General features: G+C 40.3%; 1 protein-coding gene across 1 annotated transcript in view; it reads left to right on the top strand.

Moving 5' to 3' along the window:
- Positions 1–14,144, top strand: part of PAPPA2 (pappalysin 2) — a 181,008-nt gene that overhangs the window by 34,568 nt on the left and 132,296 nt on the right. The window contains exon 3 of the mRNA XM_087726787.1: positions 10,076–10,221. Coding sequence (XP_087582913.1) covers positions 10,076–10,221 — 146 coding nt within the window. The remainder of the gene's footprint in view (positions 1–10,075; positions 10,222–14,144) is intronic.

The following is a 14,144-nucleotide window of genomic DNA, read 5'->3' on the forward strand; positions in this document are numbered from 1 at the left end:
ACAGTCACTCGCGCCCTCGTGACCTCTAGGCTGGAATACTGCAACGTGCTCTACATGGGGCTGCCCTTGAAGAGCATTCGGCGGCTTCAGCTAGTCCAGAATGCGGCCGCGCGAGTGATCGTGGGTGCACCTCGGTTCGCCCACATAACACCTATCCTCCGCGAGCTGCACTGGCTACCTGTTGGCCTCCGTGTGCACTTCAAGGTGCTTCTTACTACCTATAAAGCCCTTCATGGTAGTGGATCTGCGTACTTGGGAGACCGCCTTCTGCCAATTACCTCCTCCCGACCCATAAGATCCCACAGATTAGGCCTCCTCCGAGTGCCATCTGCCAGCCAGTGTCGGCTGGCAACTACGCGGAGGAGAGCCTTTTCTGTAGCAGCTCCGACCCTCTGGAACGATCTCCCCGTGGGGATTCGTACCCTCACCACCCTTCAGACCTTCCGCACAGCCCTCAAGATCTGGCTATCCCGCCAGGCCTGGGGGTAAAGATCATAGTTTGCCCCCGCCCGAATGTTGAATGAATGTTGTTTGATCTTAACTACACACTGTATTTTTATGTTATTGTATGTCTTCCCCTCCCATAAGTTGTTAGCCGCCCTGAGTCCCCCCAGGGAAAAGGGCGGCCTATAAATAAACACAACTGAACTGAACTGAAGGGATGTTAAATAGTATTACTATCTTACTATCTTACTATCTTAAATAGTAAGCTACCTTACTAGTTCACCTGTCCCTAGGGGTGGCGCAGTGGTTAGGGTGCAGTACTGCAGGCCACTTCAGCTGACTGCTATCTGCAGTTCAGCGGTTCAAATCTCACCGGCTCAAGGTTGACTCAGCCTTCCATCCTTCCGAGGTGGGTAAAATGAGGACCCAGACTGTGGGGGCGATATGCTGATTCTGTAAACCTCTTAGAGAGGGCTGAAAGCCCTATGAAGCAGTATATGTCTAACCGCTATTGCTATTGCTATTCCCAGGCCTGCTGGCATAACTAAATGTTGAGGGACCTCCAGAAATGACAATGATAAAGCCAACTTCACTTCAGAGTGAAGTAATACATTCATTCATTTTGTGGCAGGAGATTTTCTGCTCCATCCCCAAATTCTGCCTAGTTTTTTTTTTTTTTTTTTGCCATGAGAATACCTATAAATGAGTTAGTGAAAAGGGTCTTTCCTAGGACCGACCCTGGGCATATAGCAATAGCAGTTAGACTTATATACCGCTTCATAGGGCTTTCAGCCCTCTCTAAGCGGTTTACAGAGTCAGCATATTGCCCCCAACAATCCGGGTCCTTATTTTACCCACCTCGGAAGGATGGAAGGCTGAGTCAACCTTGAGCCGGTGAGATTAGAACCGCTGAACTGCAGATAACAGTCAGCTGAAGTGGCCTGCAGTATTGCACCCTAACCACTGCACCACCTCGGCTCGTATATGCACTTAACACAGGGTCCCTGGGCTTTCTGAGCCTCCAGGAGAAAAAAACAGAGTGTTGTATTGATTAAGGAATTGGACCCCCGTGCTTGGTTTGGGAGGTGTAGCAAACATTGATCAATAGTAGTAGCAGCTATTAATACATCACTTTTGTTCTGCTTCCCAAATTTCACTGCCCTTGTTTGCATTCTTTCCTCTTTTATACTTGTTTATATGTCCTGATTTACAAGCTGTTGGCTTATTTTCGATGACACTTTCCTGATCTCTGTACTGCCAACAGCCAGATGGTTCTTCTGCACCAAGCCAGCCTCTGATTCATGCCCATGATGATGCCATATACTGGCTTGAATGTTCTTATATTTGAAGAGCATACAAGAACAACAATAAGAGGATGGCCTGGAAGCTGTTATCTGATTAATTTTATTGGCAGGTGGATAGAAATTAGGTAATACTTAATAATAAAGTTAGTTCAAAATCCAAGCATTTGATTAATATTCAGTTCATCTGTTGCTTGTAAAGAGATCAAAGGATTGGCACGCAGAAGGGCAAATAAGGTACTGAGGCACCAACGATCAAAGAACAGGAGTTTGTAAATTATAATGTGAATGGAGATGTAGAGAAAATAAACTTCTTTCACAGCTAGCTTGCTCATAGAAACATGATATGAATTATTTCAGACGTGACGGACTCAAAGTAAGTCATGTCTGTATTGTTCATCCATTCACTCCAGTTCTTTACATTCCACATCTAAATTTTCCTTCCTTCTGTTATCCAACTCAGACAAGAAAAATAACTAGTTTCTTCCAGTGATATGGTTGTAAATGTTTGGGGAACATGCAATCTCATGCATGTTGCATTGCAGAGGAATTATTACCTCAACACCAGTGGTGGGTTTCAATTTTTTTTGTACCTACTCTGTAGGTGTGGCCTCCTTTGTGGGAGTGGCTTCCCGGCCATGTAACCTAGTGGGAGTGGCTTGCCGGCCATGTGCTTTCTTTCTTTCCTTTCTTTCTTTCTTTCTTTCTTTCTTTCTTTCTTTCTTTCTTTCTTTCTTTCTTTCTTTCTTTCTCTTTCTTTCTTTCTTTCTTTCTTTCTTTCTTTCTTTCTTTCTTTCTTTCTTTCTTTCTTTCTTTCGGCTTTCCTGGGGCTAAGAACTATTGCCCCCGTCTCGAATTGGTATGACTGTTGTGTATTTTAAATTATGTATTGTTTCTGTGTCGTTTTAATTTTCTGTTTGTATCCCCCTTCCCTGGTTGAGTTGTGAGCCGCCCTGAGTCCCCTTCGGGGGAAAAGGGCGGCATATAAATAAAATCAACATTCTTCCTTTCTTTCTTTCTTTCTTTCTTTCTTTCTTTCTTTCTTTCTTTCTTTCTCTCTCTCTCTCTCTCTCTCTCTCTCTCTCTCTCCTTCCTTTTGTCTCTCTGTCCCTTTTTCCTTTTTTTCTTTCATCTCTCACTTTTTCTTTCTTTTTTCTTTTTTTCTTTCTTTTTTTCTTCCTGTCTTTCTCTTTCTCTCTGTGTGAATCTGTCTGTCTGTCTGTCTGTCTGTCTGTCTGTCTGTCTGTCTGTCTGTCTGTCTCTGTCTCTGTCTCTGTCTCTGTCTCTGTCTCTGTCTCTCTCTCTCTCTCTCTCTCTCTCTCTCTCTCTCTCTCTCTGTGAGTGGTGGGTTTCAAATTTTTTTGGAACCTCTTCTGTAGGTGTGGCCTGCTTTCCGGGTTCACTGGTGGAACCTCTTCTAACCGGTTCGGTAGATTTGATGAACCGGTTGTACCGAATAGGTGCGAACTGGTAGGAACTCACCTCTGCTCAACACCTTGACTTAGGAATTCTTACTATTTCAATACCAACAACCAAAGCAATGATTTAAGGGGGAAAATACCTTTACTGCATGAGAGGTAAAAACCTTAAGGTTTATTGTGATTATTTCTAATTGATTAAATTAAAAGGAATTTCATCAGGGAGGGAGGAAGGAAGGATTATTGCAGTATTTCTCAATTAAGTACCTTTGTGATAGATGGAATTCACCTCCTAGAATTCCCTAGACAATGTGGCCCTTGCTAAGAATTCTGGGAGCTGAAGTCCACAAATCGCAAAAGTGCCTTGGTTGAGAAATGCCATTAATTGTTAATATCTAAAAGATACTTGTAAATTTTAGTCTTTTTGCTTCAGAATATTTGGTGCTTGCTGGTTTTCTGAATTGAGGTCATGCTTGTTTTCCAAGTTAATTTCTTCTGATCACTTCTTATAGCTCTGGCCCTGTGATATGACCAGTGGCTTTGTTCCCTAATTGTTGTTAGTACTTTTGCTCCAACTGTTATTGTGATTGAGCAACTGTTATTGATGATGTTATCCATTCAGTTGTGTCTGACTCTTGGCAATTCTATGGGCAGGGTCTCTCCACATCTTTCGATCTTGCATTATTTCTAAAAAAAAACCTAACCCTAAAACATAACTTGTGTTTTTCTATGTTCTGGCTGTTGTCAGCTTTGCTGGTGTCCAGCCATCGTGTTCTTTAGTGGCTTGGTTTTCTTTTGCCGTTAACTCTTCCAAGCATAATTGCTTTCTCAGTGAATTCCCTCACATGACAAGATCAAAGTAAGTGAGACGCAACTATTATTACCTTCTTCTAATTAACAATAGCAATAGCAGTTAGACTTATATACCGCTTCATAGGGCTTTCAGGCCTCTCTAAGCGGTTTACAGAGAGTCAGCATATTGCCCCCAACAATCTGGGTCCTCATTTTACCCACCTCGGAAGGATGGAAGGATGAGTCAACCCTGAGCCGGTGAGATTTGAACCGCCGAACTGCAGCTAACAGTCAGCTGAAGTAGCCTGCAGTGCTGCACTCTAACCACTGCACCACCTCGGCTCTTCGGTAATTGCACCAGTTGTTATTTTCTACAGGCAGCTAAAAGGAGAGTGCCTGAAACAGAAGCCTGCCATTACCCTCAGTCATCCTGCTTCTCATCCCTCACTTGCTGCAGTAACTTTTTGCAGCAAAGAAAGAAGCAGGGAGAAAAAGTAAGCTGGTTATATGTCAAAAGGGTGATAAAGCCACTGCTTTTTTGGCAGGAAAGAAGAATATGATGTAAACTTGTTTTTTAAAAGGCATCTTTGGTTTGCGTTAAAACAACTTCAACACATGCAATGTTCTGATTGCACCACAAACGCAGTAGCCATCCTTACCTTTCACAGAGGCACTGAGTTTTATAAATATGAGCATGATAGTGTAGAATAATCATATCCAAGGACCAGTGGTGGGTTTCAAAAACATTTTGGAACCTCTTCTGTAGGTGTGGCCTGCTTTCCGGGTCCACTGGTGGAACCTCTTCTAACCGGTTCAGTTGATTTGACGAACCGGTTCTATCGAATAGGTGCAAACTGGTAGGAACCCACCTCTGGTAACCTTTCTATAGCAATAAAATGCTTTGAGCTCCCTCTTATTATATGCTGTTTTAGACATGGGGAAGATTTTTGGATTAGAAGGCAACTTACCCCGAGGAAGATCATAATGTCTTGTTATTCTCCATTTTATAATTATTTAATCGAAAATAGATTCATGAGTGACCAAAGAATTGAGCTGAAACTCCTGCCTGATCCCATTTCATAAGCTTTCATCACCAGGATTATTAAATTCACTCTGATAAGCCATCACACCCACAATTTAATTCAGAGCCAAACCAGATGTTACATTAACTTTGTGGTAAGCAAGTATGCCTATTTTTTAAAAAAAAATTCCCAAAGAAATGGTAGAAGTAGTTTTCATCAGGTCTGCCATATATGGAGACTGACAAAATGATAGATTTACAGAGATTGGGCCCTTTTGATTTTTTACATTAATGCTTTCTATTCTGTATTGATCTGTGCATTAGGTATATTTTATTTTATTTTATCTGGCAAGATTTCTATTTCTGATATATAAAAATGTTAGCCTGTGAACTTGAAAGACTTAGAACTTAGCAAATATTGGTTGAGAGGGTTCTAGAAAACCAAGACTTGTCATTGTGCGTAGAATGACTGAATGTTTGCCATTCGGAGAGTGAGTTCCATAATGGATGAAATGAAATTATTATACATTGATTTAGTTTTCAGCAATGGTTATGGGTACATCGTGATTTTTCTGCATAGCCCTTGTACTATATTATTTTGACCTATGAGATCTTGAGATCAAAACTGTAAATGGATAAGCCAAAAGTATTTTGACACTGCATTTGCTCCATTCACACACACACACACACACACACACACACACACACACACACATATATATATAAAATTTCTCCATAGTTTCTATCAGATAAGAAAGATTTTGCTTCCTGAAAACATTTAGGTGTATGAGAGTGGAGATTCATTCTCTAAGGTTGGTTTCCAAATGTTTTGTTATCAGGCTAGGTAACATTTTCAACTGAATTTAGGAAATGTTAGTATCAGTGTTCCTCTGTTTATAAGGACTCCGTGTGATCAGCAGGTCCACATGAATCCCTTATAAGTGTATCTTACGGATTTTTGGCTGGTAACCAATAGCATTGTTACATATGTGAATTATGTAATTATTTAATTACATTAAAATGAAATGGTCACTTTGAAAGAATTTGGTTCTAGAACCAGAAAACATGGCATGTAAACTACTTAGTGACTCAAGATATTTTGGCTTCCACTTCACATAAAACTTGGGCTGATAATTTTTTGTGTGAAAATAATGGACAAGGCAAGTGAAGGCTTTTCTTATTTGAGACAGATGTTTCCAAGATTAACTGATTCCAAGATTAAGGAAGGCATAAGATCAGATACTGTACATTGTTAAAGACAAGTGATTTAAAGATCGGTTAGTTGGGCCAGAGAAAATCACCTGCAAAGCATTCAAGGATGTCGTTGAGAATTTAGATGACTGATAAACAGCATACAACACCACTGAAGAATTATTTTTTTGCATTTACATTTGGGCTTCCTTCCCCAAAATTTAGATGTAGTCAGTGATGAACATGATGAAAGGTTTCACCAGGATACTGCCACAATGGAAAAATAGTATCAGGGCAAGTTGAATTCATCAGTGCTGGCTGATTATTGTTGGAGACTGGAGCAAGATGCAGCAGACACTGAGTAATATAACAACAATCAACATTTTGGGCCCTGTTGAACTCATACAGCGTGCCAGAAACATTATGCAATTCAATACATTATAGTCATTAAAAGTTAATTTCAAAATTCTCAAGATTCCTACGTGATATAGTCATTCTGAAATTATATCTGTGTTCTATCATAATCACCAAACGTTTTTCAGGAAGCAAAACTTTTTTTAAAAAAATGTGTGGCTCAGTAATATGGGAAAGAAGAGGAAAAAGAGGAGGGGATGGGAAGTATCGTGGGCATTCACATCCCTCTAATTGTTGCCTTGTTCACATAAAGGGTTTGTGCAGAAATGTGTAGTTGAAAGCAGGAGGAAGCAGTTTTTCTGTTCCCTACATTGAGCTGAGTAGTTGGTGAGGAGCTAGTTGTTCACGATACAAATTTTGTCTGCAGTATACATGTGAAAGCCCACGTGTATCCTGGCACCAGAGGTGGGTTCCTACCAGTTCGCACCTATTCGGTAGAACCGGTTCGTCAAATCTACTGAACCGGTTAGAAGAGGTTCCACCAGTGGACCCGGAAAGCAGGCCACACCTACAGAAGAGGTTCCAAAATTTTTTGAAACCCACCACTGGTCCTTGGATATGATTATTCTACACTATCATGCTCCTATTTATAAAACTCAGTGCCTCTGTGAAAGGTAAGGATGACTACTGCGTTTGTGGTGCAATCAGAACATTGCGTGTGTTGAAGTTGTTTTAATGCAAACCAAAGATGCCTTTTAAAAAACAAATTTACATCATATTCTTATGCATGCCAGTGCTGTGTGTGAGGTAATTTAAGGTAATTCTGACAAGTGTCGTTGGCATCTTCATATCCGGTCACATGGACGGCAAGCCACTCCCATCCGGTCACACGGGTGGCAAGCCACTCCCACAAAGGAGGACACACCCACAGAGTAGGTTCGAACAATTTTTGAAACCCACCACTGCCTGGCACCCTGTGAGATTTCGTATCTTAAGCTCTGCATGTAGGCAAAAGCTCTCTACTGCAGACTCTTGAACAGGACTCAAGAGCCTTAGAGAGAAAAAGGCTCTTCACTCCCATGTTGAAATCTATATGTAAAGGCACTGCCTTAATAAAATGTGCATACACACAGGTATTTGAGTTAGCATTTGACTTCTGGCAACGCCTAGGCTAGTTCCTAGAGTTTTCTTGGTAAAATTTTTCAGAAGTGGTTTGCCCATGCTTGCTTCCTGGAGCTGAGAGAGAGGGACTGGCTTCCAGACCTCACACAGCTGGCTTTGTGAATAAAGTGGGACTATACCTCACAATCTCCTCCCAGTTCCTAGCCTGATGCCTTAATCGCTACATCAATCTGGCTCAAACATGGCTAGTAGGAATATTAAAAGGAGCTCTGGTGACCTGCTGAAGTCACCAAGTTATGATTCCTCTCCAGTGGTGGGATTCAGCCAGTTCACACCTATTCGGGAGAACCGGTTGTCAACTTTCTAAGCAATTCAGAGAACCGGTTGTTGGAAGAAACCTCCTTTTGTTTTCCCCCCACTTTGCAGGACTAATCCTGTAAGGAAGGCAGGAAGGAAACATTCTGGTGTTGTTTCTAGCTTAATCTTTATTGCCCTGCTTACAGAAAATGCCTCTCTGGTTAACCCTTATTACATTGTCACAGCTAAGACGAAGAGCCTATCGACGTGAGTGACGTTGAGTAGGTCACGCCCACATGGTCACATGACCACTGAGCCACGCCTACCCAGCTGGTCATTCGGACAGAGAACCGGTTGTTAAATTATTTGAATCCCACCACTGTTCCCCTCCCTCCATTGCCAAGGATATTATTGCTGTTGCTTATCAGAAGTGTTTGCATTATTTTTTATGTGCTCAATTTTATTTCAGTTCATTCTGATCTCGTTCTCCTTTTCCCCTCTTTTGCTATTTCTCTGGTAGATTGCAAGCCTGTGGTTTCACAGAAGTTGAAACCTGATACGAATATGGGAGATGAGCAGTGAGGCTTCTCGTTTTTTTAAACAATGATAGAAATTTTAACTTTTCAAGTTGAAAAGAAGAGATGTAAAACAGAGAAAAAGCTTTCATTGAAAAGCTGTGGATTTTTTAACTTATTATTTATTGGGAGTAAGAGAATATCAAAAGCATTTGGGAATGAATCTTCTGCCGTTGATGGCTTAACTTGATCTTTTGGGTGTATTGACGAGATAAAAAAGAAAAAGAGCTGGAAAATGGGGAAAATGTGCTGTGAAAATTTGGAAATAATTTATTGGGTTCCATGTTAGAGAGTCCCCTTCTCCCTTTATATAACAAAATCAATGATAAACTTGTATGTTTTAATCTTATTTGGTAAAATTCTACCGAATGAACAAGCTGTGTAGGCGAAAGTATGTAAAGACCAGAACTTTAAGGAAATTTTTGAAGTTTGAAGTTTAATTTTATTTATAGGCCGCCCAATCCCGGAGGACTCCTTGATTGAATTCTTGAAAGATGCACATATCATTGACCTTGATTGTTATGGTCTAAAATGAAGTGAAAAGGTTATTGATTGCATATCTGTGTTGTATTTATTGGTTGTGCCTGGAATATGCTACTTTTCATCATCTAGTTGTTCAATTGTTCAATGTTATGTCTCGTCTTTTTTATCCCCCTGTCTGTACCCCCTTCCCTGATTGAATTGTGAGCCGCCCTGAGTCCCCTTTGGGGAAAAGGGCGGCATATAAATGTAATCAATCAATCAATCAATCAATCAATCAATTATTATTTTTTGCTATTATAGAGTAATAATTTAAAAAGTCTTAAGAGTGATTTGTAATGAAATGAAAGAAACACAGAGAAAAAGTTTGTTGTGGATCTTCCAGGCAATGCAACATTTTCGTCCCTTGCTCTAGTTCTATATTGTATATGATACTTAATTTCAAGCCACTGCTGAATCAAGGGATTGTTTGGATGCCCCTGGGTCTGCATTAAGAAGAGATAATTTTCTGACCCATAGAACCACATGGATCTAAAAAACACCCAAACGGTAACTCTTTATTTTTTCTTTCTTGAGCCGAGGTGGCGCAGTGGTTAGGGTGCAGTACTGCAGGTCACTTTAACTGACTGTGATCTGCAGTTCAGCGGTTCAAATCTCACCGGCTCAAGGTCGACTCAGTCTTCCATCCTTCCGAGGTGGGTGAAATGAGGACCCGGACTGCGGGGGCAAGTTGCTGACTCAATTTGCTAAAAAAATTTGTAAACCGCTTAGAGAGGGCTGAAAGCCCTATGAAGCGGTATATAAGTCTAATTGATAAATAAATAAATGAAAAGATGTCTCAGTCCACTATTGTTTGTTCTGACTGGCCCCAGCTCTTCCCAAACTCAAGAAGAGATTTTTTTTCCAGCCTGTAACTTTTGCTTGAATTCCCTTTAAATGCTGGAGTTTAAATATGGATCAGCCTATATGCAGCACACATGCCTCACTCATGAAGATGTTCAATTGAAATTGAACTAAATTCTATTGGGATTTACCTGTTTAGTTATTAACTTTTATCTCTTTCCTCTACCGACTCTGCAGGGCCTATATGAGCATGAAGGAACTTAAGGAGGCCCTTCAGCTGAACAGCACACACTTTGTTAATATCTATTTTGCCAGCTCCGTGCAAGAAGAATTAGCTGGTGCCGGCACCTGGCCTTGGGACAAGGATGCCCTCAGCCATCTGGGTAAGTATAGTTCTTGAAGCTTATCAGTTGACTTTGGTACATATCATATATTTGTTATAGATACAGAGACAATTTCTTTTTTTTTTCATTTCTCTTGAAAAAGTTTTTATTTTCCATTTTTTTCATTTTCATACACTCACATATATACTGTGCATAGCCAGAGCTATACAACATTAAACAATAATCGCAGCAATTCCTCTTGTCAACAATACCCCCCAAAATAGAAACCCAATATACCTCTTCCACTCTCCATACACCTCTTTCTTCCACCCCCATCCAACTTTCTATCTTCCCTCCATCTTCCCCCTCTACCCTACTTCCCCTCCCCCTCTACCACTCCTCTCTCCGGATCCACTCCCTCCCTCCCTTCTCACCCTCCCTCCCATCCTCTCTCCCGCCCTCTCTACCCATCTTTCTTCTATCCCACTCCTCCTCCCCTTGGTGTATTTCCACTATATATCAATATACTTAACTTATCCTATTTTTACAGAGAAATTAAAGAAAAACAGTATACATGTGAAGTCGCATTACATTGAGATCTAACACATACTAACCTAGTATATGTCCCCCCCCTCCCCCCAACACCTCACCTCCCTCCCCCCCGACTTCCCAGAGCCCGTACACGGTACAGATTTTTAACAAACACAGTCTAAAATATATTGAGAAAAAAGAAATTAAAAAAAGGGTTAATAACATCTCTACATTGATCTTAGCTTCTTCTTGCTACGCTAACTTTGAACAGTTTAAATCATTTCTGATCTTAAGCATAGGCTATCTGGAATTTCTTAGTCCCATATTTGTTTTGTATATAGTCAATCCATTTTTTCCAGTCTCGTTTATATCTCTCATTTGAATGATCTTTAAGATATGCTGATATTTTAGCCATCTCGGCTAAATTTGTAACTTTCAATGTCCATTCTTGAGTTGTAGGCAAGTCTTCCTTCTTCCAGTATTGCGCCACCAACAGAGACAATTTCTTGTGGTGATTAAGGGGTTGCCTTACAAATTAGAAGACCTTGAGTTGTATTCCCGCCTTAGGCATGGAAGCCAGTTGGGTGACCTTGGGCCAGTCATACTCTTGGCCCAACTCTCCTCACAGGTTAATTGTTGTAGGGAAAATAGGAGGTCCTTGAGGCCTATTGGTATGTTCAGTATCTTGAGTTGGATAGAAATGAAGGCGGGATAAAAATCTTTTTTTTAAAAAAAGATTCAAGGTCAATGTAGAATGTAAATTTTTTTTTCTTTTTTTTCTCAATAGATTTTAGACTGTGTTTGTTAGAAATCCATACCGTGTACGGGTTCTGGGAAGTCGGGGGGGGGAAGGTGGAGGGGGGTTGGGGGAGAGGGTGGAGGGGTGGAGGGGTATATATTAGGCTAGACAAGAATTTGGTGGTAAACTAGAATTATTTTGATATACGAGAAATTGTACTTCGATGTTTTACTGATTGAGGAATGATGAAATGTTTGCCTTAAAAGAAATAAAACTTTTGAAACAAAAAAAGATTCAATATTATCCTTCTTCTCATAGCATAAGCCCAGTTTAGTCTAGCACAGTGATGTGCAGTCATTTCAAGCTGAGGGTTATATTGGGAATGTGGGTGGCCGAGTGGACAGGGTTAAGGCAAAAATTGTTTTGCATTTAATTTTAAATAAATGTGAGAACATTCTACAGGTATTTGTAAATGTTTCCTTTGTTATTTTAAAGTGAAACTGCCATTTAAATGTTGGGAAGGTACAATCAATGGTTTATCATGTTCCACAGTTGATGTCAGCCTCTGCTTTGCTGCTTGCTTTTGGCTGCCATTGAAACAGGGAGGGGGGGCATTGTATGTGGGTGGGGAAGTGTCAGCACAGGAGTGACTGTAAAAGGGAGTTGTTCTCACCATCTACTGCGCATGCTGCAGATAAAGGATTTTCCGCCAAGGCCAACTGTCCGGCATACCAGCCTGATGATGCTTTTTGAAGATGACTCCCACATGACACCTGTGGGGTGTACTGATTGGACTATGGACTAAGGTTACCAGGGGGAGGGGGTTGGGTCACATATTGATATCTATGCTTACGCACACTTTTGCCTCAGACCTTGCTTTGCCTAGCTACTATCTACTCATGACCAGTAAAAGTACTCTTAATTCTGCAAAATGGAGTTGAGTGGTTTCTTTCTTGGTTACTGAGCGAAGCAGCCTTGACATTAAGCAAGGTCTGAGGCAAAATGGAGTTGAGTGGTTTCTTTCTTGGTTACTGAGCGAAGCAGCCTTGACATTTACGGACAATTATTCTTAAAAAGTCAGTTTTTCCTTTTCTCTTACCACCTTCCATTATTTGTTCATTAGGATCTTTGTACAATTGACTATTTAAATGAGGTTTTTGTTACCAGACCTTTAAAATAAATGTCAGTATACATTCTACAGCTGTTGGGATTATTTTTAAGCAAATATCTTCTCCACATGATATTAATAATGGTAGTAGATACAAAGTTAGGACATCCACTTTTCTTTTACCTCCTTGACTTCTTTTGACAACAAGCTACATCTCTATGACGTGTTCATGTACATATGAAAAAGACATTTTCTAGAATTTTTGATAATTTAAAAGGAAATATTATGAAATATACAGTATATCTTAATTATTATTGGTTCACTATGAATGCATCTTTCTTCTGCAAAGTGCACTTGAGAAAAGTAGACATTTATTCATTTTTATTCAAAAGTTTCTTTATGTAATTTACTCCTCATGTGAGATAGGCTGTGAGAGTGTTTGCACTATTTTAGTCAAATGTAAAATGTTAAGAAAAAATTTCATTTATGACCATGGATATAAACCAAAAGGAAATATATGCACCCAAGAGACATAAGAAACAATGTATATTAACTTCAACTAATAAATTTATTGATCCTTCTGGTCAAAATCTGTCAAATGTACTATGCTGGGGAAAAAATAGCCTCTTTTAAGATGATTTTGTCATGTTAATTGGATTAAAAAGTCACATAAAAGTCTTAAGCCAACCTGGTTGTTTTATTACAGAGGAGGTGATATATACTAAATGAAGTATTTATTTATTTTTATTTACTGGGTTTACTTCACTCATATGACTCAGAGTGGCTTGCAATGTTTATAAATAAAAACAATAAAAACAGGTACAGAAACATAAAATCCATAGAAGCCGGTAAAAAGATCTCAGAGCCAAACTCCAAGATTGAATGCTCCGTTCAACACTTGGATCCCAGTCTGATACACAGACCCCTATCTTCAGGCCTTACAAAAGGACAATAGGGTTGTGTCCCATCTGATCTTTGGAGGGATGGCACTCCAGAAGCAATAGCAATAGCAATAGCAGTTAGACTTATATACCGCTTCATAGGGCTTTCAGCCCTCTCTAAGCGGTTTTCAGAGTCAGCATATCACCCCCACAGTCTGGGTCCTCATTTCACCCACCTCGGAAGGATGGAAGGCTGAGTCAACCTTGAGCCGGTGAACTGCAGATAATAGTCAGCTGAAGTGGCCTGCAGTACTGCACCCTAACCACTGGGCCACCTCGGCACCTCGGAAGGTGGATGCTATGATAGAAAAGGCTATTCTCCTGGCCTCTGCCAGCTTGTCACACTCTAGCTGATGACCCAGCACCCTGAGCATTCATGGGATGGGTTGAAACAACCAGAAAGAGATATAGCCTGCAAGTAACCACTATATTCTTATAGAAGTTAGTCACTTCTTGTGAGACGTGCAGCTGTATAACTTTGACAGATAGATGGACAGACAAACATGACTCTTGTTCTTTATTTGCCTACCAGTTTGTTCCGTAATCACAACAAATGTACATTTGAATGCATTTTAGATGACCTATCTATGCCGTAACGATGTAACTGAGTTGTTGATGAATACAAGTTTGCAGAATCTGACAGATGTATTTGCTATCAGGCAAA

The sequence above is a fragment of the Thamnophis sirtalis genome, unplaced genomic scaffold (assembly GCF_051295495.1).
Source record: "Thamnophis sirtalis isolate CommonGarterSnake01/CBP01778 unplaced genomic scaffold, rThaSir2_p1.2 scaffold_12, whole genome shotgun sequence".
Classification (NCBI taxonomy): domain Eukaryota; kingdom Metazoa; phylum Chordata; class Lepidosauria; order Squamata; family Natricidae; genus Thamnophis; species Thamnophis sirtalis.